The following is a 25,820-nucleotide window of genomic DNA, read 5'->3' on the forward strand; positions in this document are numbered from 1 at the left end:
TCTACTACAGGGTGTTAATGTGGTAATGGGAAATTATAACTAATGTAATTTATTGATGTTAACAGTTAACATTGTAATGTGTCTGTAGCAAAAGAAAAGTTGGTACTATATTAATCTAAAGGTAAAAAATATAGGTTCTAGTTTTTTGAGATATGTATACAATTAAGCATTTTTTTCTCTTCATTATTTTTCCTTAATAAGGAAACCTTGACTATGTCATTTAACTGATCTGTGTTTATCTGTATATCTTTCTGAACACTAGAAAAATAATTGGGTTAGAAGTTAGAATTAGATGAGCTGAAAGTGCTGACAAAGAACTTTTTAGGAGTAATGTTTCCATAACTTGTTGAGCTGCCTTTTTCTGTTCTTTTATTTTTGTGAATTTGAAATACAGTTACTAAAAACAATCTTGAGGAATTTGGGATGATATCCATTCTTCTTCAGGCTGAGAAGGGACTTAAATATTATGGGGCAGATGGAAGGAATTGTATTGCTTGCAGTTGTAGATACTCCTTGTTTTTTGAGATGGGACTTGCCATCCCTGTCATTTTGTCAGTTGTCCAGGGCAAGCCTGAAAAACTGGAGAATAAGAGTTGGCCGCAACTCTTCTGGGATTCAGAGTTCAACTGGCATATGAACAATCCAAAGACTTAAGTCTCTGAGAGAGATGTTTAATGGGTATATTGAGAATTATAGGTTCAAATAAAAGGAGTAGAAGAATCAAGTGTTAGGGGAATTATAAATGAATATGACTATGTTATATTGGGGAAATAGATTGTCAAATAGGGCCCACCGAGGGGGTGTTGAGTTCATGAAGCTATGTGCCTTGCCTATGTTGTCATGAACTTTGCTAGAGCCCTTGGGTGCACTCTTGTTTGAGGCTTTGTTTCCTGTGGCAGTTAGTGAGATCTGCCTGAGACTTGCATAAATGTAATCTCTGGAATGGCCTCCTGACTCACTTTGAAATCTCTTGGACATAAAAACTCTTTTTTGTTTAATGTTTCTCCCTTTTGATCAAGGTCTTTTTCCAACTACATCTCTGGTTAGTCTTTGGTAATAATCCCTCAGTGCCATCAAGGCTCATTCCCAGGATCATGTCTCACTTAGGGGGAAGTTAATGAGTTCATTTGCTGAGTCTGGCTTAGATAGAGTCCACATTGGGTAACAAGGAAGTTTTCAGGAGGTAACTCTTGGGCATTAATTATAATTAGGCTAAATTTCATTTTTACAGGAATAAGGTTCATAAATACAAGTATTAACGTCAAGAGCTTGGCATATTGTCCTGTTTTCTTTTTTAGGCACAGCTTATATATCCAGAGATTTTTGCCATTTTATTTGAGAAAGTAGGAGAATTTCTGCAGGGTGGAAGTTTAATATTGAAAAAACATGCCTAAAACAACACAAATACATTCATGTCCCATAAAAGTATGCTTTAGCTGCGTTTTCCCCCATTTATCACTCTACTTTCAATACAGTATACTAGAACGTATCTTTGTTATAGATCCTAAAAGAACTTTCTTATATTTATATTCTAAAACATAATCCTCGACAACCCCGGGGTTCACTGAGCTATAATTTTGATTTGTATTTCCTTAATGGCAAATAATATTGAGCATATTTTCATGTTCTTTTTAGCCATCTGTATTTCCTCTTTGGAAATGTATCTGTTCAAGTCTCTTGCCCATTTTTTTTTAAGACTTATTTTGTTTTATTTATTCCCCGCCCCCGTTATAGGTCCTGAAAGAACTTTCTTGTATTTATATTCTAAGACATAATCCTCAACAACCCCAGAGTTCACTGAGTTATAATTTTGATTTGCATTTCCTTAATGGCAAATAATATTGAGCATATTTTCATGTTCTTTTTAGCCATCTGTATTTCCTCTTTGGAAACATGTCTGTTCAAGTCTCTTGCCCATTTTTTTTTTTAAGATTTATTATTTATTTTATTTATTTCTCTCCCCTTTCCCCCCACCCCAGTTGTCTGTTCTCTGTGTCCATTTGCTGCGTGTTCTTCTTTGTCCACTTCCGTTGTGAGTCTCACGGGAATCCGTGTTTCTTTTTGTTGCATCATCTTGTTGTGTCAGCTCTCCATGTGTGCAGTGCCATTCTTGTGCAGGCTGCACTTTCTTTCGCGCTGGGTGGCTCTCCTTACGGGGCACACTCCTTGCATGTGGGGCTCCCCTATGCAGGGGACACCCCTGCATGGCACGGCACTCCTTGCGCACATCAGCACTGCGCATGGGCCAGCTCCACACGGGTCAAGGAGGCCCGAGGTTTGAATGGCGGACCTCCCATGTGGTAGATGGACACCCTAACCACTGGGCTAAGTCTGATTCCCCTTTTTTTTTAAGACTTATTTTATTTATTCCCCCCCCCCCCCCTCCCCACACCACCTGCACTCACTGTCTGCTTTCTGTGTCCATTTACTGTGCATTCTTGTGTCTGCTTGTCTTCTCTTCTTGGCTTCTCTTTAGGAGGCACCGGGAACCAATCCTGGGACCTCTGACAGGGAAGATGAGTGCCCAAATCACTTGAACCATCTTAGCTCCCCGGTTTGTTGTGTCTCTCATTGTCTTTCCCCTGTGTCTCTTTTTTGTTGTGTCATCTTGTTGCATCAGCTTGCAGTGCAGGCCAGCTCTCCACAGTGCAGGCCAGCTCTCTGTGCTGCAGGCCAGCTTCATCTTCACCAGGAGGCCCCAGGAACCAAACCTGGGACCACCCTCCATATTGTATATGGGAGCCCAATCACTTGAGCCACAACCATTTCCCTCTTGCTCATTTTTAAAATGGGTTATTTGTCTTTTTATTATTGAATTATAGGATTTCTTTATATATGCTGGATATTAAACTTACCGGATATGTGGTTTCCAAATATCTCCCATTGAATAGGCTGCCTTTTCACTTTCTTGACAAACTCCTTTGAAGAACAAAAGTTTATAATTTTGAGAAGGTCCTATTTATATATTTTTTCTTTCATTGCTTGTGCTTTGGATGTAATGTTCATGAAACCATTGAAAATCAGAAAGTCACATAGATGCTTCTAGGAACTTTATGGTCCTGGATTTTATATTTAGGTCTTTGATCCACCTTGAATTAATTTTTGTATAGGGTTTGAGATAAGAATCCTCTTTTATTCTTTTGGATATCAATATCCAGTTCTTCCAGCACCATTTGTTAAAAAGACTGTTCTGTCCTAGTTGAGTGTTCTCAGCAGCCTTATCAAATATCAATTGGCTGTAGATGTGCAGTTCTATTTCTAAACTCTCAATTCAGTTCCACTGGTTAATATGTCTATCCTTGTGCCAATACCATGCAGTTTTAGCCCCTATATCTTTGTAGTATGCTTTAAAGTCAGGTATTATGAGTCCTCCAACATCATTTTTTTTTTCAAGATGTTTGTGGCTATTTGGGGCCCCTAAATGTTCTGTAATTTTGATAATTGGCTCTTCCAATTCTGTAAAAAATGCAGTTGAAATTTTTATTAAAATTGTGTTGAATCTGTAAATCAGTTTAGGTAGAATTGGCATCTTACTGTTTAGTCTTATTTAGGTCTTCTTTGATTTCTTTTAGCAATGTTTTGTAGTTTTCTGTGTACAACTCTTTTACACCTTTAGTTAAGTTTGTTCCTAGATATTTGATTGTTTTAGTTGCTTTTGTAAATGGAATTTTTCCTTGATTTCCTCCTCAGATTGCTCATTATTTGTGTAAAGAAACATTACTGATTTTTGTGTGTTGATATTATATCCCACCACTTTATTGAACTCGTTTATCAGCTCTAGTAGCTTTGTTGTACATTTTTCAGGACTTTGTATATATAGGATTATGTCATCTGAAAATAGTAAAAGTTTTACTTCTTCTTTGCCAATTTGGATGCATTTTATTTATTTTTCTTGCCTAAAGTGCTCTAGCAAGAATTTCTATCCCAATGTTGAATAAGAATGGTGACGGTGGACATCCTTGTCTTGTTCCAGATCTTAGAGGGAAAGCCTTTCACCATTAAGTGTGATGTTTAGCTGTGGGTTTTTCATATATGCCATTTATCATGTTGATGAAGTTTCCTTGTATTCCTATCTTTCTAAGTATTTTTATCAAGAAAGGATGATGATTTTTTTCAAATACCTTTTCTGCTTCAATAGAGATGATCATGTAATTTTTCTCCTTTGATCAGTTAATGTGGTATATTACATTAATTGGTTTTCTTATGTTGAACAATCCTTTCGTACCTGGGATAAAATCCACTTGATCATTTGATCAAGTGATCAAATAATTCATTTGATGTGTTTTGGATTTGATTTGCAATTATTTTGTTGAGGATTTTTGCATCTAAGTTCATTAGAGAGATTGATCTGTAGTTTTCTTATAGCATCTTTATGTGGCTCTAGTATTAGGGCAATGTTGACATTATAGAATGAGTTAGGTAATGTTCCCTCCTCTCTGATTTTTTTTGGATCAGGTTGAGCAGGATTGGTCTTAGTTCCTTTCAGAATGATTGGTAGAATTCACTTGTGAAGTTATCTAGTCCTGAGCTTTTCTTGGTTGGGAAGTTTTTGATGGTTGATTCAATCTCATTACTTGTGATTGGTCTGTTGAGGTTTCCTATTTCTTCTTTCACCAATGTAGATTGCGCACATGTTTTTAGAAATTTGTCATTTTCATCTGAGTTGTCCAACTTGTTGGCATACAGTTTTTCATAGTATCCTTTTATGGTACTCTCTATTTTTATGGGATCAGTGATAATGTTCCCTCTTGTTTCTGATTTTATTTGCATCTTCTCTCTTTTTTTCTTAGTCTAGCTAAGGGTTTGTCATTTTTTAAATCTCAAACAAGGGAAGTGGATATGACTCAACTGATAGAGCATCCACCTACCATATAGGAGGTCCAGGGTTCGGTACCCAGGATCTTCTGGCCCATGTGGTAAACTGGCCCACACGCAGTGCTGCTGCACGCAAGGAGTGCTGTGCCACACAGGAATGTTCCCTGCATAGGGGTGCCCCATGTGCAAGGAGTGTGCCCTGCAAGGAAAGCTGCCCCACACAAAAAAAGCACAGCCCCCCAAAGAGTGGCCTCGCACACATCGAGAGCTGATGCAGCAAGATGACGCAACAAAGAGAGACACAGATTCCCGGTGCCACCTGACAAGAATGCAAGCAGACACAGACGAACAAACAGCAAATGGACACAGAGAGCAGACAAGGTGGGGGGGAGGGGGGAAGGGGAGAGAAATAAATAAAAATAAATCTTTTTTTAAAAAGTAAAATAAATAAATCTCAAACAACCAGCTTTTGTTTTTTATTAATTCTCTCAATTTTTTTTTCTCAATTTCATTTAATTCTGCTCTAATCTTTATTATTTCTTTCCTTCTGCTTACTTTGGGATTGGTTTATTGTTCTCTTTCTAGTTTGTCCAGATATGCACCTACGTCTTTGATTTTTAGCTTTCTTCTTTATAATTTAGGCATTTAGAACTATACATTTCCATTTCTGTATTGCCTTTGCTGCATCCTATAAGTTTTCACATGTTGTATTCTCATTGTTATTCACTTTGAGATATTTACCGATTTCTCTTGCAATTTTCTCCTTAACCCACTGAAAATTGTTTAAGAATATGTTGTTTAACTTCCATATATTTCTGAATTTTCCAGTTCTCCACCGATTATTGATTTCTAGCTTCATTCCATTTGGTCAGAGATAGCGATTTGTATAGTTTCTGTCTTTCTAAATTCATTGAGACTTGTTCTATGATCTAACATGTTGTCTATCCTGTAGATGATCCTTGAGCTCTCAAGAAGAATGTATATCTTGCTGTTTTGGAGTACAATATTCTGTACATGTCCAGTATGTCTAGTTCTCTATGTGTTATTCAAGATCTCTGTTTCTTTATTGATCCTCTGTTGAGATTTTCTGTCCTTTTGCTGAGAGTAGTATATTGAAGTGCCCCACTATGAGTGTAGAAGCATCTGTTTCTCCCCTTAGTTTTGCCAGTGTTTGTTTCATGTATTTTGGGGCACACTTGCTAGGTACATAAATATTTATGATTGCTCTTTCTTTTGGGTAGATTGTCCCTTTTAAGTATATAATGTCCTCCTTTATCTCCTACAACATATATGCATTTAAAGTCTATTTTGTCCAATATTAGTATAGTCACCCCAGCTCTTTTTTAGTTACTGTTTGTGTGGAAAATTGGAAGGGAGGAAGGGAGGGAGAGAAATGCTCCCCTCTTCCAGCTGCCCTCTCCTATAGCCCCTATGCCCCACAAGCCTGCCTGCCTGCCTTCCCGCAGCTTCTGGAGGAGTGCAGCCTGCTATTCCCTGCTCCACCATCATGGCTCTCCCTCCCCAAATGTTTTACAAGCATATATTATATTGCTCTTACTGTAGAAATATTATTTTATAAATTACTTTTTTTTTGCCTGCCAGTGTAATACTTTATAGATGAGGGAACCCTATTTGTACTGACATGAAAATATATCCATCATATATTAAATGGATTGTTTTAAAACTAAATAGACTATAATTGTCTTTCATCGATATAAAGAGTTTGGGTTTAAAGGTGCTATTTTTGTTGTTGTTCATAATGTGACTCTCTTTGAATTAAATTATATGATTAGAAGGGTTCAAAACTTCCAGATATTCTATTGAAAATTTGTCTTTGGTGTTCTGGGTTTAATTATTGAAATGGAAAAATGAATATAAAATTTCAAAGAACTTTTCCAAGAATGCTTTATGTTCTATTTACTTTGCATGATAAAACTTTAATTTAATATTGTGCTTTTGGTTTTCCAGGTCTCTGGACTCAGGACTCACTAACTCTTTACAAGGTCTGTCTGTCACAGACACACACCTTGTGGAAGTGGATGGGGATACACTTTCCCTTTATGGCTCAGGAGCACTGGAATCTCTGGATCGGAATTGGAGTGTTCAAACAGCAGGAATGGTCACAACAGTCTCCTTCACTTTCATAGAATTTGATGAAATTGTCCAAGTACTTCCCAAATTGAAGATTAAATTTCCTAATTCTCTGGTAAACATTTCCTTTTAGTCATGTATTTGAATTACTCAGTCTTGACTTGTGTGCTCAGGCCAAAGACTTGTTTTAATATTTATTTATGTAGTTTCTATCTGGCAGGGAGGCTAATCTTTTGTGTTGATTTTCTGGAGGTGGTATTAAATTAGTATCCATAAGTTACCTTGCAATTTTCCTTTTATATTGGAAATTATCTCTATAAAAAATGAATCTTTATGGAGTAAAAGTAATATAATTTTATTTGTATTATGTATTTCTACCTTATAAAGCATTCAACAGGACCTCCTATAACCCTATTACATGTATTATTTATTATATGCGGTATTGATGGCAAATGTGCATTTATTATATAATTTACTGTAATCCCCTGACAACATTTGAAATGATTTTAGTAGCTTGTTAAAAACTTGGAGAAGTTAGCCTTCTCCCATTATGGTATTACTCTATTATTTATTAGTATGCATTTGCAGAAACTGTGATTTCCATAATGAGTTCTTTCTTGAGTTTTTGCTACAGTTATGTTTTTTCTCTGTTAATCATGTGATTTCCCTCCCCTATCTTTATGTGATTGGTAATCCTTCTTTTGCCACTTTTTCCCCTTTAAGCTGGTAGTTGGCAAATTAAAGGTAATGATTACAAACTTTTTCTCCCTGGGAACATTGGAACCCTGAATTTATAAACCTCTGAAAATTTCATTTCTGGTCTTTCCTTTGTATATGTAATGTCAGTGTAAAGCATAAAGTATTATGGTAATACCTGCAAAAATCCAATTTATTGAATATTTACATAATTTTAACAATTTTAGTTTGTTAAGAGAAGGGATATTATTTGTAGAGGGGATCTCACCTCAATATTCAATGGATTGATGGATTCTATCAATGATAGATTGGATAGATTAAAGTTACATAAATTTAGTGTATTCTATTGATTTAATCTAATTTAAAACATATTAACTAAACCTAATGTTTATAGATTTACTTGGGGAATGATCAGTGAAGCTGTAATGTTAATATTTTAAGATGGTTACATTGGCTATTCAGCTCTTTTTTGTGTGTTTTGTTATTATAGCATCTTAAATTCAAGGAAACAAATCTTGTAATGCTGCAGCAATTTAATGCTCTAGCACAACTCCGTCGCATTGACCAGTTGACAATTGATCCTCAAGGAAATCCAGTTGTCAATTTTACACTGTGGAAATATTATGTACTATTTAGACTGAGTCATTTTAGTATGCAGAAAATAAATGGAACCGAGGTAAGCGAAATACTAAGTGAAACATGATTAAAATGTTCCTTTTTAGGGAAAATAATCTTAAAAATGATTGGGAATTTAAGTAAGCATGATAGAGCATTTGAGAAATTTTTTTTTTAATCTTGACATTTAAAATGTGAAAAAGCTAAAAATATATTTATCCAAAAGCATGTAAATAAATATAAACAAATCTCAAAAATAAAATAGTAACCAGGTCATGGTAAATAGTATTGTATTTTTACTAATATCTGTAAGCAGTCAGTGACTGGTGAGGTAACAGTTAAAAAAAAAAAAAGAACTCTTCTCTAGGTAATGTGATCTTTATATTTTTCAAAGTGCTTTGCAGACTGCCTGACATGGGGAAGTAACACCCACATGTCAACAAACAAAGATCTTGGTAGAGCAGGGGTTCTTAACCCTTTTTGTTCCATGGATCCCTTTGCCAGTCAGATGAAAACCACGGACCCCTTCTCAGAATATAGCGGCAGATAGTTTTATAACACTCAACTAGAGTCGGATCTAACAACTATTGTAACTTTAAAGTACTGATGAGCGTAAGTGATTTTTTGAGATATGCAACAACTGAATGTGATATGAAATGAATGCTACTATAATTTATTGCACACATTCATAAGTGAAGGAAATGCTAGATTTCAGTTGGAGGTCAGAGAAAATAAAGGTAAGTTGATTTTTCTTCAATTCAAGCTCACATATCCCTTGAAATCTTTCCATGGACCTCATGGATCCCTGGTTAAGAACTTCTGTGGTAGAGGAAACAAATAATAAAATGGAGGGAAAAAAAGAGAATATGCACAGGGAAAGAAGAGTATAATAAAAAAAGAGATGAGAAGGAAAAATAAGCAAAGAAGAACAGTAAAAGAAGAGAAAGTGAGCAAGAAAACAAGGAAAACAAAATGAAACAAGTATAAGTGAACATCTGCTTTTCTTTGTTAATGCTTTATAACAGCTACCTGTGGCATAACTACACTGGATAACTCAGACATGCCTTTGAAAAACTGGAAAAATTTTAGTGAAAATGTATTTTGCTAAGCTTGTCACGAGGGTACTCTCCAGCTACTTGAAGACCTTGTTCTCTTTATTATTTTGGAAGAAAAGAGAGAAACTATGCTTCTGCTTCTACTGAATTTAAATAATCCTCCAAAATAAAAATTTAAAAAACTTTAATATGTTTTTAGAATTATTGTGATATCTCTTGAAATTCAGAAGACCTCCTTACTATGTGATGAAAGTAATCAAATTTGCTGTCACAGTGGTAATAGTAGCTCTATTTCCCTGCAGCTGACACACTGGTCTAGAACTCCAAGAATCCAGCATATTATTAGGAGACTAGAAGTCTATGGGCCAATCTGTGGGAGCCATATAGAAATTTACATCAACCATTATAGGCCTCTGACCACAGTGTCAGCCATTTGTTGAATCTGAAACCTAGAACCTTCAAATGATTATTAATTTCTCCAGCTAGTTCTCAAGAGATTTGGTTTAGTTTTAATCTCTTGATACTTTCCCAGAGAGGTTAGGAATCCCTAGTAAGACCTAATAATTAGTCCCAAAGGTTTCCAAGGCTATTCTCGACTGGAAGTAGAATAGTTATTTTGGCTATGGGTAAGTGACTCTCCCTCATTTATGGCCAAACTGTAACTGCAATTAACCCTACTATATTTATGCAGACATGTATCATTCCTAGAGAAGTACTGAATTATTAAAGAGCCTTGAAATATGAAAGAATACTGTGGTATAATTATTTAAGATGAATATGAAAAAAAACTAATTTATTCTGAGTTAAATTTCTGAAATTGCCAGTGTCGGGGATATTTGGCAAGTTATTAAGAGACCTAAAATCTATATCTGCTTATCTAATGGTAATAATATATAATATAATGATGTTACATTACATTTCTCTTCTCTTTATATACGAGAGATTGGTATTGCTTGAACTAATATTAAATTTAATTATGAACATCAAGAAGAAAAAATAAAGTAATGACCTGCACTGGCCACTAGGTGACTATGTTGGATCAAAACAGCTTAGTTTTTAGCTATAAGAAGGATTTGAAGGCGCAGCATCTTCCTAAACTATGGAGATCCAGGGAAGGCAAAGAAAAGAGTCTGTCTGCCCTGGTTCATGAGTATAAGATGTTTGCACTTGCATTTTCCAGTAAATGCCTGTACATTATAACCAGTGTTAAGAATTAATTTTTAAAAGATCCAAAATTTGACTGTATCAGGGTTTTTCTATTGACATTTTGGGCCACGTAATTCTTTGTTATGTGGGACTGACTTTTGCACTGCAGAATGTCTATCAGCATTCCTGTCCTTTGCCCACTAGATGCCAGTAGCACCCTTCTACCAGTCAAAATAATTTCCAGACATTGCCAAATGTCCTCTAGGGTGCACAGTGTCCCCTAGTTGGGAACCACTGAACTATGTAAACAAACCGACAGTATTTAAAATGCAAGCAACCCTATTTTATATTAAAGAAAATATGCCCAAATACTAATCTAAATTCTGCTATCAGTTTTTAGTACTGTCTTAGTTAACATAGGACATAGTGCCCTCATAGGGTATATTCATGACAAATTAATCCTTGGGGAAGAAAGCCTGGCACATTCAATTTAAGAACTCCAGAATGAACAGGAGTGTCCTTTCTAATCCAATGAAAGCTCCCCCTTTCAGGTAGGGCCAAAATTATCATTCTAGGAGCAAGTAGGTGTGAACACCACCTTGGATTACCTTTTGAGACTTCATTAAAATGAATCTATCCATTACACTTGGGAATTTTCCCCCTTTAAATTATTCTACTTCAAGAAACAATAGGGTTTCTGGTGGCGGACTTGGCCCAGTGGCTAGGGCGTCCATCTACCACATGGGAGGTCTGCCGTTCAAACCCCGGGCCTCCTTGACCCGTGTGGAACTGGCCCATGCGCAGTGCTGATGCGCGCAAGGAGTGCCGTGCCATGCAGGGGTGTCCCCCGCGTAGGGGAGCCCCACGCGCAAGGAGTGAGCCCCATAAGAAGAGCTGCCCAGCACGAAAGAAAGTGCAGCCTGCCCAGGAATGGTGCCGCACACACGGAGAGCTGACACAACAAGATGATACAACAAAAGGAAACACAGATTCTTGTGCCGCTGACACCAACAGAAGCAGACAAAGAAGACGCAGCAAATAGACACAGAGAACAGACAACCAGAGTGGGAGGAGGAAGGGAGAGAAATAAATAAATAAATCTTAAAAAAAAATAAGAAACAATAGGGTTTCTGACATTAAGAATTTAAGGAGCCCCATTTTCTTGGTGCACTGGAAGGCAGAGGTCCTCTTTGCGTTACATAGTGCAGCGTGGTTCATAGCAGCATGTAGCAATTCCAAAGCATTGGATGCTGGACAGACTGACTGGTATGTGTTTGCTCCTCATCCGTCCACTGGTCTCTACAAGCTGAGAGAATGTCTCTCCCATCATTTTCTTAAGGAACATACAAATATGGCCTGACAGGAGATGAAGTGAAGATCTGTGTGCATCATTTTATAAATATTGATGGCAAGGTCTGAACTGATAAAAGTTATCCTCCTGGTTTTATGGATGTCATTAGCAACGACAAGACTGGCGAGAATTTCCATCTGATCTGTGATACCAAGGGTCACTTTGCTGTTCATTGTATTACACCTGAGGAGGCCAAGTTCAAGTTGTACAAAGTGAGAAAGATCTTTGTAGGCACAAAAGGAATCCCTCACTTGGTGACCCATGATCCTCACATAATCTGCTTCCCTGATCCTCTCATCAAGGTGAATAACACCATTCAGATAGATTTGGAGATGGGCAAGACTACTGATTTCATTAACTTCACTACTGGTAACCTATGAATGGTGACTGGAAGTGCTAACCTGAAAAGAATCAGTGTGATCACCAACAGAGAGAAGTATCCTGGCTCCTATGAAGTACTTCAAGTGAAAGATGTCAATGGCAAGAGCTTTGACACCTGGCAAAGGCAAAAAACCATGGATTTCTTTTCCCTGAGGAAAAGGTATCTGCCCCACATTTGCTGAACAGAGATACAAGAGACTGGCAGCCAAATGGAACATTGGGTGAAACATTCTTTAGTTGACATGAATAGAGAGCTCCTTGTGGCTAATTAGGATAATAAAGCATGAAAAAGGAAAGAATTGAGGGAGTCTCTAGCATAATTCTCAGGAAACACATCCTCTAAGTCAGAGCTAATTCTTTACCCCCCAATCATCACCCATCACCATGACCCACATTAGTATACCTTCATTTTAATTAAGCTCAGGGAAGAAAGAATTACCAATGAGAATTCTTCCCCTGACAGCCCAGGACAATGTACTTTCTTGGACTCAAAGAAAATATTTAATCTTGACATTTCTTTGGGTTCTCTTGGTGGTATCAATTTAAGGCCAGTGTCATTTTTGAACCCTCTCTATTGTGTCTTCTCAGGTGACACCAAATGATATGATAATGGCTGAAAGGCTCTTTGGAATCCTAGCACATGTAGCATCTTCTGAGTTACCCCAGTACCGTCTGATTTCAATTCTGGGTGATGCCAGGTAACCTTTAATTTCTATCGTTTTTATAGAATTAGTGTCACACTAGAAAAAGTAATAAAGTCCACATACTCCTTAACTGTACCATGTATTCATCCCACAAATATTTATCACAGATTTATTTTGTGACTGACACTATTCAAAATGTTGAGTAAATTAAAATGAGCAAGAGAAAATCCTTGCTCTCATGTGGCTTATTGTCCAATAAGTTAAAGATATGTGTAAGCAATTATTTTATAATGTTTCAAGTGCTCTAAGAAAGGGCTATGAGAGCATAGGAGAGACTAACTGCATTTTGGGAGACCATCGGGGAAGACTTCACATGGGAGGTGACATTACACCTAGTTCTTCAGGAATGAAGCAGTAGCTTTTCAGGTAGAATGTATGGGGAAAGAGATCTGCAAAGGCACAAGGAATTTTAAATAGTTCAGTATAATTAGAACATGGAATGATTGTTAGTAAATGATAGGAAATGAAGCTAGAAAGATGAAATGGATTGTAATCTGCTTTTGAATCTGCAATCCATGCAAAACAAAAATAAAATCATATGCTTTATAATTAAGCACAGCAATAGTGTGATAATACTTATGTTCCCAAAAGGCTGCCATTTTTACAGAAAAAGATTGAAGGAATGGAGACCAATCAAGAAGCTAGTCCGTACTCCAGATGAGATCTTATCAGGACCTGAAATAAGACAATGAGAATGGAGAAGAGGACCTTTGAAAATTGCTTTGTGTCCCTGGCAGAACATATTGACAGGTTGTGAGAATGTGTGGAGGGGGAAAAGCCAAGGATAATGTGTCTGTCATGATTCAGTTATAGATAATAGAATTTTCTCTGGCTAGAGTAAGCAAAAAGGAATTAGATATCTACAAAATCATTGGAAGGGTTAGGGGAGCAGACATTAGACTGGACCTCCAGAGGTAACTCCCAGAATGATATCACAGAACCAGGCCACCAAGGAAACTGCCACCTTTGCTACAGCCAAGGAACTGGGAGCTCAGCACATTGTTGTCCCAACTGCTAGCTCCTGGATCATAATCACTGTGACTAAATTGAGGCTCAGCAACCTCCCCACCCTATCCCTCGGAATTTGGCTCAAGAGCCATGTTCCTGTGCTGTAATTTACACCAATGGGTATCTTGTATACTATCTCCACCTCCCCACTTAGCAGAGTTCTAAATTCAAGTCTTTCCCAAGTGTATCTGACCATGGAATCTAAATAACTTCTAGAATCTACAGAACTTCTCTGGAAAAAATTTTTGAAGGAATTACTCCTAAAAAAATGAACAGTGAGTATAAGAAATAAGAAGACATTGAATTCAAGAAATGATGGTGTGGAAAGAAATCAGTAAAAATTAATATTGTCTAAATAAGTATTCATGTGTCATATAAAAACAATAACTTGAAATTTAAAATCCCAGAAAATCCTAACATGGGAGTCAAGGGAACTATGAATGAGAGAATGGAAATTAAAGTTTGGTAAGTATATTAGTCAGCCAAAGGGGTGCTGATGCAAAATACCAGAAATTGGTTGGTTTTTATAAAAGGTATTTATTTGGGGTAGGAGCTTAGAGATACCAGGCCATAATGCATAAGTTACTTCCCTCACCAAAGTCTATTTTCATGTGTTGGAGCAAGATGGCTGCCGATGGCTGCAAGGGTTCAGGCTTCCTGGGTTCCTCTGGGCTCAGCTCCCCTGTTTTCTCCACAAGATCAGCTGTAGACTATGAGGCTCTCTAGGCTTGGCCTCTCTCCACAAGGTCAGCTATAGAACAATCAGGCGAATGGGTCTGTCTCTCTCCCTGGGGCTCCAGCTTCAGCATCAAACTCAACATCAGAACTCCAACATTAAAAGCCCTTAACTCTGTCCTTTGTCATGCCTTTTATCTGTGAGTCCCTACCCACCAAAAGGTGGGGACTCCACACCCTACTGGCACAAGAGGTTTACATAATTACTTAATCAAGTAAATCTATGAATCCAATATAATCTAATATGCCCAGAGGAAAAGATCAGTTTACAAACATAATCCAATATTTCTTTTTTGGAATTCATCAATAATATCAAACTGCTATAGTAAGTTTCTTTCTTTGTTTAGAGGAGATAATATAGCTACTAATTAGCAACAGAAGTTGATGAAAAACTACAAGTTTAGCCACGTATTAAAGTTTTAAGGGCTGCCATTAGAAAAATAAATAAATCAGATGTTTAACATCTAAACTATTAAAAGGAAAAAGAAAAACTGATCAAACAGTAGGACAGGAAGAAAAAAGAAAAACAAACATGTCAATTATCAAAATAAATATGAATGAATTAAATTCTCCTATTTATAGCTGTATTAGTCTGCCAAAGGGGTGCCAATGCAAAGTACCAGACATCTGCTGGCTTTTATAAAGGATATTTATTTGGAGTAAAAGCTTACAATTACAAGGCCCTAAAGAGTCCAGCTCAAGATTGCTTTTTCACGAGTCATTTGTAGCATTTGAAGCAAAATGGTCGCTGATCTCTGCCTGGTCTCTCCTTTCCTTCTGGGCTCCCAGTCCTCTCTCCTGGTTAGAGCTCATCTCTCAAGCTGACTTAGGGCTTGTCTCTCAGTACTTTCTCTGTCTCCTAGCATAGGGCCAGTTTCTTTCTGGGCTTTATCAATTTTGGCTGTCTTCCCAACAGTCTCCGTATGTTATCAGGTGAATAGCTCATCTTTCTCTGGGACTGCAGGATCAAAAATGATAAAATTCTTTCCTCTAACATGTGTCTTCTTGAATGAGTGTTGGTTTATATAGGCCACCAAGGGGGCGGGGAATCAACCTGAGTCATGCCTTACTGACTTGGTTGAATCAAAGCTTTAATCTTTGAGTAATTTAATCAAGGGCTCTTCAACTGAATCCAATATAATCAAAGGATGTCACACCCAGAATAGATTAGTTTACAAACATAACCTTTCTCTTTTTTGGGATTCATAAAATAATCTCAAACTGCTACAATAACTAATATTTCTCATACTGCATTAAAAATTGTTACTTTTTTTTGAGAGATAGCTCTAAAAAAGGAAAATATAAAGAGATGCAGAATATGTAATGTGCGAATACCAATAACAACAGCCAAAAGTGGGAACATCAGTGAAAGTAGAATTCATGACACTAAAAAGTACAATTCACCAAATCAGTAATAGTTTGAAACTTAACCAAGTTCACAGCTTCTAAATGTAGCAGTCTAATACAAGTACAAGTGGACAAATTCAGTTATTGTGGTAGATATTAATATACTTCTCTCAGTAATCAGTAGATAAAATCAAGCAGATCACATAAAGAATATAGAGGATTTTAGTTAACATATTTTATCAAATAAATGTTTTTATAGTTTTATCTCCAGAACCTTACTCTGAATTCATAAAAAAACAATACCTATTCTATTCAAACATTTTTGAAATATTTAACATGTATTGAACGAAAAAAAAATCTCCGTGTATTTTAAAAATTATGCTCTTGCAGGTCACCTTTCCTATCATAATATAATAAAATTAGAAAATAATGAGTTCAGGATAGCCAAAAATTTATTCAGCTAGAATTGGAAAAGCAAACTAACAAACCCGAGAAGAAAGTTCCCAGAAAACAAAATACAAGAAACTTTAAACTTAAAAGAGTTGATGTTCAACCTCACTCAAAGTTATAAACATGCAAATTTTAGACCAATGAGATAACTTTGTGGGGACTAAAAGTCTGGTGATATATAGCATGGCAAACAGGATTCTTATATGCTGTTGGTGATAATAAAATTCGATACAAGTCTTTTCACAGCAAATTGGCAGTACCTCAAAAATTTTAAATGCATACGCCATATGACTTAGAAATTTCACTTAAAGGAGTTTTATTCTACAGGTGAATTTTTTACATGACCATAGACATATGCAGAAGGATTTTCAATGCAGCCAGTGTTTATAAATCTGAAAAGCCACTACATTTCCATCAATAGAGAATCAATTTCCTTACAACTCTGAAAATAAATAGATGTATTGATATGAAACAGTCTTTAAGAAGAAAATAAAAATATAAGGTACAGAACAATTGTATATTATATTGCAATTTGTGAGAAACGGGATATATATTGCAGAAATATGCTTATGTAACTTCAATTGGCTATATTTTGTTGAATCCAATTAAATTAATTTGATTTTTTTCCTAATGATTGCTTCTAGATGTTGAACTGAGGGACTAGTGTTACAGAGTAGGTAGAAACTTAATTTTCATTTTATGTCTGTACATGCTCTTGAATTTTCCTTATGAACTTTGTTCTGTTTTGCTTTTTGTTCTACTTTATATTATTTTTTATTACTTTTTTTTAGAAAGGATTTTTAACCATTTTGGGCTAAAGAGGAAATTAAAACTGAAATAATAAATCCCATATAAATGAATTTAACAATTAGAATACTATATTTTAAAACCTGTAAGATATGGCCAAACTATCCTGAGAGGAAATTTTATATCTTCAGTATATTTATCCAAAACCAAGAAAAATTAGAAAGTAATGAATGAAGCTTTCAATTCAAGAAGCTAGAAAAACAGCAAAGTAAAACAAATGAAAATGGACAAAAGAAACTTATAAAGATAACAGCAACTTTTAAAGAAATTAGAAATTTTAAAAAGAACAGTTGCTTGGTAAAAGCAAAATTTGACTCCTTATAAAGATAATCTATCCAGAAAATCCAAGAGCTTAACTATTAAGCTTTTTGTTTGTTTTATTATAGCAATTTTTCTTTTTTTATTATTAGAAAAGTTTCAAGGTTTCCAGAAAAATCATGCAGAAAGTACAGGACTCCCATACACACACACACACACATACATTTTCCCCTATTATTGATAATTTACATCGTGTGGTACTTTTGTTACAATTAATGATACAATATTAATATAATGATAATATTAAACATAGTACATTAAGGTTCACAGTTTTTTGTTGGACCTTTTTATGGTGTTTTTTTTTTTTCGTTTTTGTTCTAGTACCATATATAGAAATATACCTAAACTTTCCAATTTTAACCACTTTCAGATACATGACACAGATTATATTTACAATGTTGTACATTCATTACTACCACCCATACCAAATTTTTTCCATCAATATAAATAAAAACTCTGTACCAATTAAGCCTTAACTCTGTAATCCCTAACCCTCCCAAAGCCCCTGGTAACCTGTATTCTAGTTTCTGACTCTGTGATTTTGCATATCTAGTTATTTCACTATTAAAGTTTTAGAACTAATCAGAATATACAAAGAAGAAGCAAGATGCAGGATCAAAATACAAAAGTACTAACATTTCCTATGCAAATAATAAATGATTGAAATTGTACTAGAAAAATATCATATATAGAGAGTCAACTAAAAACTATGAAGTACCAGAGAAATGCACCTGAAATAAAAGTAACTATGAAGTAAACAATGAAATTAGGAATAAAAAAGAAGTCTTAAAAATGGAGTGATGTACAATATTAATAATTTCCAAGACTTAATATTGTGCAGGTGTCAATTTATTAAAATTAAATTTCCAATTTACTAAATTTTCAATAAAATATCCTAATGTGATTTCTTAGCAAAATAAGTTGAATTTTGCTTCTTGCTTAGGAAGGCATTTGTCACCCCAAGTTTATAAAACTGTTCTACTATGGTTTCTAATACTTTCATAAGACTTGAAAACATTTGGCTTACAAAAATTTAGAAGTTCTGTATAATATAAGCATCATAAAGAAAGTCAATAAATATGAACATACAGGGAGAATATACTTGCAACATATTTAACTAATTTTTAAAGAACTACAAATTTAGTAAGAAAAAGACAGCTAACATGATAGAAAAACAAGGCAAAGCATATGAATAAACAAACAAGAATTACAGATGACAAACACAAAAAAAGATCAAACTCACTTGTAATCCAAAAAGTAAATTAAATAGAAATAATGTCATTTTTGCCAAATGGACTGACATAACATTTCAAAACCAATAATATCAAGAGTTTATTAGGATTCAGGGCAATACACTGTTGATGGACATACCTTGATGAGGAATTTTGGGTGGAAGGTAATTTGGCAATATCTATAAAAATTTAAAGCATGCATATTTTTTAACCCAGCAGTTCTAATATTAGTAATAATACTACTCAAATACTTACATATGTGCACAAAAAATTTCCATACAAGGCTGCCCTTGCTTTATTGTTTATGGTAGCCCAAAATTGGATAACAAAATGCCTATTAATAGGGAAAACTAAGTAAGTCATTATACCGCTATACTATGAATGTACATTAGTAGATATGACTGTTTTAAAAAAGGAAAAATATTGAAATAGGTCTCCTATTCTGACTTGAAATTTGGATCAAAGTCAGATTGTTAATAGACTAAAATAAGGCACAATGCAGTATTTCTATTATGATCTTGTTTTATTATTAAAAAACAACAAAGTAAAGTGGTATATTAATCAACCAAAAGGGGTGCTGATGCAAAATACCAGAAATCTGTTGGCTTTTATAAAGGGTATTTATTTGGGGTAGACTCTTACAGTCACAAGTCCCTAAAGAGTCCAACTCAAGGTATCGTAAGAGGTACTTTCTCACCCAAAGTCATTTGCCACATTTTGAAGTAAGATGGCAGGCTATGTGTGTGAGGGTTCTACCTTCCTTCTTCCTCGTAAGGCTCAATGGTCCCAGCTTCTTCCAATCTCAGCTGTAGGCTGGCATAAGGCTCCTCTCAGAGCTTCTCAGCTGCTCTGGTCTCTTTACAAGGTTAACTGTTGACTATCAGGCTCATCTCTCTTTCCATGTCTATGGAGCTGTCTCTCTTCCTCTGTGTTCATCTTCTCTGTGTATCTACTTTCATGTTCTTGATTGAACATTAGTTTAAATAGCCCACCAAGAGAGCAGGGTCTAAACTCTGCATGCCCTAATGATGTGCTCAGGTCAAAGCCCTAATCTTGATTTAATATAAAGAAAAAGTAAAACCTCTGAATTTAATATAATCAAAGGGATATCACATCTAGAGGAACAGACCAGTTTTTCTAGAAATAAAAAACAAAAAAAAAACTTAATTGAGAGGTTTAACAGCTGATAAATCTATTGAAAACAGAATCAGTAAACTGAAAGATAGAATAGAGAAAATTTTCTAGAATATAGCACAAAGAGAAAAGAAGACGAAACATATGGAAAAGCAGTTAAGAAATCTGAGGATGGAGTGAGTTAGAGGTTTAAAATATGTTTAATTGGAGTTTTAAAATGACAGAGTAGAAAACATGGGATAGTGAAAATATTTGAAGAGATAATAGTAAAGAATTTTTCAGAACTGATGAAAAGCACTAATTCATACACTAAATAAGCCCAGTAATCCAAAGTAAGATAAATAAAAAGAAGTCCACATATAATCACAGAGCCTATTAGATACCAAATAGTAAACTTCAAAAAATTTAAAATAACCAGGAAAAGAGAAGTTATTTTCAAAGGAGTACAGATCAACATTTGATGTCAAAACAGTAACAGTGGAGGCCAGAAAACAGAATAAGGAATGATAAATTCAATGCACTGAAAGAAATTAATTGCCAACCTAAATTATATATACAGCAAAAAAAATTTTTTAAGAATGAAGGTGAAATGACATTTTAAAACAAAGTAATAAAAATAAAATGTTAAAAAGTCCTCATCAATATTTATGCACTAAATTAAATTCTAAAGCCTATACTTAAGGCAGAGGAAAAGTAATCCCAAATGCAAGAAGAATTAGAGAAAATAAAGTTTTAAATATGTGGGATAAAGCTAAATATTTATTGAATAAAGCAATGATAATATTTTGTGGAGTATAAAATATAGAGAATTAAAATGCACTGCAACAGTAATAAATATATGTGGAAGGGATAAATGCAGAAAAAATGTTCTAGGTACTTGTGTTGTCTAGGATAGAGACAAATATATTGATTAGGTTTAGGAATTTGTGAGTTGAGGGCAATGTTATAATCTCTTTGGTAACCAAAGAACAAAAAGCATAGAATCCTCAAATTCCCAGAATATATACACCCTCTCAGTAAGGGAGAGAAAAGAAGGTAAAGAGAAAAAGAAACACAGGTAACATGTGGGTCATATAGAAAGCAAAACGAACAAAAAACAGGTAGATTTAAACCAAAATACTGCTATATCAGCAATTATGCTTGTATCACTTGGCTATTACTCTGTAACATATAACCCCAAAACTTAGTGGCTTAAAACAAGAAGCATTTATTTTCCTTATCAGTTTACAGTTCAGCTGGGTGATTTTTCTGCCCTCAGCTGGGAACCTCATGCATCTGCAGGCACCTGTGGTTTGGGTAGTTTGTTCTACTGATCCAGCTTAGTCTCATTCACTTGCTTGGGAGTTGGCTGGATGCAAGCTAGTATAGTAAGGTCTTAACTGGGACAACCTGTCTCTGTTCCATATGATCTCTCCATCCTCCATGAGATGAACTTGTTCTCATGACAGAGAGAGGATACCAACAAAGAATGGAAATATACAAAGCCTCTTGAAGCCTAGGCTAAACACTGACATACTATCACTTCACCCACATTGTATTGGCCAAAGCAAGTCACAAAGGGAAGATACAAGAAGCTGGGAAGTAGACTTTACCTAGCTACAAAAGCACTTTGCAAAGGTCATGGATTCAGGAAATCCATTAATTGGGACCATCATTGTAATCATTCTACCTCCAATCAATCTATTGCAAATGTCAACAGAATACAAAGGATTGAAATCACGTGGACCATGTTCTCTGACCAAAATGCAATTAAGTTTTAACTCAATTATAACATGATAACCTGGAAGTATCCATATATTTGGAAATGAAAAAACACATTTCTAAGTAACCTAGACATTAAAGAAAATTTCATAATGGAAATTTGAAACTACCTTGAACTAAAATATAATAAAAATACTACATTTCAAAATGTATGGCATCAAGGTAAAGAGGTGTAAATGGAAACATGTTAGCCTTGAAATGGGTATATTAGGAAAAAATAATGGCTGAAAATGGATGCACTAAACATTTATCTCAAGAAGTTAAAAAAAATAGCAAAAGTATCCTGCTAAAACTTGAGGGAAAGAAAAAAAGAGGTTAAGAACAATTAATGAAAAGGTGATTAAAATGCTAGTAAAAGTGATATAAAATGTGTGCATTGTTTTTGTAATTAAAAATTTTAAGAAAATAATTGCAGCTAAAAATCTATATGTTACTCACTTTTCTTTGTGAACATGAAAAAGCTATGCTACCGAAATGTCCAATAAATGAAAGTATTAGGTAAATTGTGACCTATATTACTATTGAATTTTACTCATTCATTAAAATTAATAATTTAGACATAGAAAATGCTTATTATGTAATTTATTAAGTGAAAACAGTATAAAAGTTGAATATTTAATATAATCTTAACTTTTTTCAAAATTCATAGAAAAGGCCTAGAAAGAAATGTGTCAAATATGACCATGGTTCTAGGTTTATATAGATTGATGGGAAATTTTTATCTATTTCTCTATACTTTTCAAAATGTGTGCTCTCTAAAATTCCTAAAATGGTTGTGTTATATTTGAAATCAGAAGAAAGAAGAAATTTTATATATATTCCTCTTCTGCACCCATTTACAGTTCATAGTCAAGTAGTGGTATCACTTCACTTATGGACACCCTAAATGGTAGAAACCAGAAAGTGACCGTCATGGAGGATGAGTTTCAGTCCTCTCGAATTCTGGGTTTCTGAGCCTGTAAATGATATTATAATCAAATGTGGCACCCTCTTTAATTATTTCTCTCCTACCAGGATCTTGTCCTGATGTGCTAAAAGTTAAAGGTTTAGGGGGTTTTGTATATTTTTTTTGTTGTTTGCCTAAATGTAAACCAATATCTCAAAACATTTTCCACCTATGAGTAATAAATACTTCTGAGCTTCATAATTGAATTATAAACTATTTGTGTGACTTATAAGAGGTAACTAACATATTTTTTTATGGGATATAAAAAATTGGGTTGTTTCATGCTCTGTAATTATTTGATTTTTGTACTGATTTTTTAAGATAAGAGTTTTTTCACTTTAGAAATGCTTGAGACATGTTAATGTTGATGATTAGTAGTTATGAAAAAAAAAGAATTAGCTTAAGCAGCTTAATTAGTAGAAAGCTTGGGGTACTGAATGGAACTCAAATAAATAAACTCAAACACATAAAACAGATGTTCAAAAAAACATAGATTCCCCTCTAAAGTCAACAGAAAGTAGACATATTCATTAAGTTTGATTGATAAATAACTCTCTAAATCTCTTTGCTATCTTTCTACAGGAAGAAGCAATTCCGTTATCTGCTAGATACCAAAGGGAAAAAACCTGGTATTGTCAATGAAGAAAATAATGACAGTAAAAGACTTGTAGGAGAAAATACAAATCGTGCTACACTAAATTACACCACAAGAGAATTTTATAATGAAAAGCTTGAGGTAAAACTACTATTAATCCTTAGACTCTAGTGCCTAGATACATTCCACATGGCTTGGGATTTGGGGGCTGTACATTTATTCTTAACCATGTAAGAGAACTTTGGTTGTTCAGGAATGTTGGTCAGTCTTATGTGCAACTAAGGCATTTGGAAGGAGTAGAGCCCTGAGATGAAGAGAAACCCATGGTTCCAGTATCTTTATTTCAGCAGAAAAAATGTTCAAAAGAAATTTATGTCATTAGTCCAGACTCAAGTAGGACCAAAGGGCCTGAGTTATTTTCATTCATTAAGAGTATAAGACTCACAGTGAAGACTTAACCAGCCCATGCCAGACTGGCAGAGGACACAGTAGAACTTCCATTTCTGTTCTTTTTGCTTAGGCCCTTGGTGTTTTAATTTACTTCTTTCATATTTCTATACCTTTAACTCCATGTTTTTAATCATGTAATATAATTTTGACCTGTACTATTTCCAATATAGCTATTTAGCCAGAAAAGCTGGAACCAATTCTTTATTTTTTTATGTGTTCAGGGGCTTATTGGGGGAATACAATGTTATGGTACCACGAGAGCTACAAAGAAGAAAAGCATTCAGTGCCTCCGTTGATGGAGATCACAAGAGGGGTGAAGAAACAAGTCATCTAAATAACAATAAATGTTATGATTTTACAAGAGATTTTGAGGGAACAAAAGGGTAAAACCAAGGCAAAGAGGGCAGACAGCATTGACTGATCATCTATGAATTGTGTGCAAAGCACTGTATGAGGATATGTGTTTATCCTCACAGAGGTTATATATATAATTTAGAAGTGAAATGGCTAGGAAAGTGGTTTTCCAATGTTTTTTTAATAGCCGTGGGACTGTTTATTCAAACCGTATTGTAGCTAAAAGCCCAGTATGTCAAAACAAAGCAAAACAGCATTGCTGCTGTTGTTGTAGAGAGAAGGGAGGAGGTTCCGAACTTTATTTGGTTGGGCCTTCTATTCTTTTCCTTCTCCCTCACCCCACCCCTAATCCCAAAGCATCTTTTTAGAAGTCATAGTACTCTAAGGATAACAGCTTGAAACGCACTTGAAAACTTAGTGCAACAATATTTTTATAGCAACCTGAAAGATGTTCTGCTTCTACTTTAAATTTTTCTAGTACAAGAAAGTTCACTGCTTCATGAGGTCATTGTCCATCACTGAAGAACTCCAGCTCTGTAGAAATTCTTACCCATATTAAGCTGAAATCTACCTCCTAGTAAATTTTATTTATTGATCCTAGTACCACCTTCTGTAGGAAAGAGAACATTTCTCTTTCTTATGAAAATCCTTCAAATACTTCGAAGTCAATTATCTTGTTTCATCTGAGTCCTCTCTACATTCATATTTTTACTCATTCAAACATTGTTTATAGAGTATCATTATATACCAGACACTGTGTGGTATACTAGAACATGAGAAGACACTGTCCTTGCCCTCAGTGGATCTCACATTCTAATGGAGGAGATAGCCATATCCATGGATAATTACAGAACAGTTTATATCAGGAGAATAGAGGAGGAATAACCATCCCAGGTCAAAGGGAACTTTCTAGAGAAGAAGCTGCCTGATCTAAGTCTTAAAGAATAAAGTTTAACTATATGGCAAAGGGAAAAAGGGCAATTCTGGCAAATAACAGTGTGAATAAAAGGCATGGAAGAATTAAACAGATAAAGAGAAGACCAGGAACAACAAGCAGTGCTATTGAAGCCCAGAGGTTGCAATAGAATGTTAGAGAATGAGACTGTAAAGGTAATAAGAGAGCTATGTGAAGGAGAGTGAACTTGATTCTCTGGCCAATAGGATTTCCAAAAAAGGAAAATGGAAGACAAGCTGGATTGACTGAGTTTTTCTTCCTGAAAGCATTTGATTCTATGAGTCCAAAACTTTGGCAGCAAAATTTAGGAGTAATTAGAATTGCATAAGTAAGTTCTCATCTAAGGAGATAGCAGGCCAAGGATGGGATCATGAGAAAGACCAACTTTTAAGATCTGGGCTGCTGAAGAGAAGATGCAAGAGAACCAGAAAAGTACAGAAGAGAAAACTTTTAAGGAGGAGGGAGTTGTCAACAGTGTCATAACCAACAGAGGTCCAGTAAGGTAAGACTAGAAAATGGCAGTTAGATTTAATAGTTAATATAGTTAATAAAAATAAATAAAACAATATGATAAAGGACACTTACAGGCCAACCTTATTTCTGAACTTTGGTGCAAATATCCTAAATAAAATATCAGTAAGCCAAATATAGCAATTAACTTTAAAAAAAGGAAAAAAAGAAAAGATCTAGGGAAACGGACTTGGCCCAGTGGTTAGGGCGTCCGTCTACCACATGGGAGGTCCGCGGTTCAAACCCCGGGCCTCTTGACCCGAGTGGAGCTGGCCCATGCGCAGTGCTGATGCGCGCAAGGAGTGCCCTGCCACGCAGGGGTGTCCCCGGCGTAGGGGAGCCCCACGCACAAGGAGAGCACCCC

The 25,820-nt window shown here is 35.2% G+C and overlaps 1 protein-coding gene and 1 pseudogene across 4 annotated transcripts in view; both read left to right on the forward strand.

Moving 5' to 3' along the window:
- The window catches only part of LRRC49 (leucine rich repeat containing 49), a 244,464-nt gene that overhangs the window by 200,330 nt on the left and 18,314 nt on the right, over positions 1 to 25,820 (forward strand). For all 4 annotated transcript variants that reach the window (XM_012522402.4, XM_058294430.2, XM_071214267.1 and 1 more), the window contains 4 exons: positions 6,784 to 7,021; positions 8,093 to 8,278; positions 12,739 to 12,848; positions 23,175 to 23,328. In XM_012522402.4, the coding sequence (XP_012377856.2) occupies positions 6,784 to 7,021; positions 8,093 to 8,278; positions 12,739 to 12,848; positions 23,175 to 23,328 (688 nt within the window). The remainder of the gene's footprint in view (positions 1 to 6,783; positions 7,022 to 8,092; positions 8,279 to 12,738; positions 12,849 to 23,174; positions 23,329 to 25,820) is intronic.
- LOC139438215 (small ribosomal subunit protein eS4, X isoform-like) lies at positions 8,824 to 12,375 on the forward strand (annotated as a pseudogene).

The sequence above is a fragment of the Dasypus novemcinctus genome, chromosome 3 (assembly GCF_030445035.2).
Source record: "Dasypus novemcinctus isolate mDasNov1 chromosome 3, mDasNov1.1.hap2, whole genome shotgun sequence".
NCBI classification, from domain to species: domain Eukaryota; kingdom Metazoa; phylum Chordata; class Mammalia; order Cingulata; family Dasypodidae; genus Dasypus; species Dasypus novemcinctus.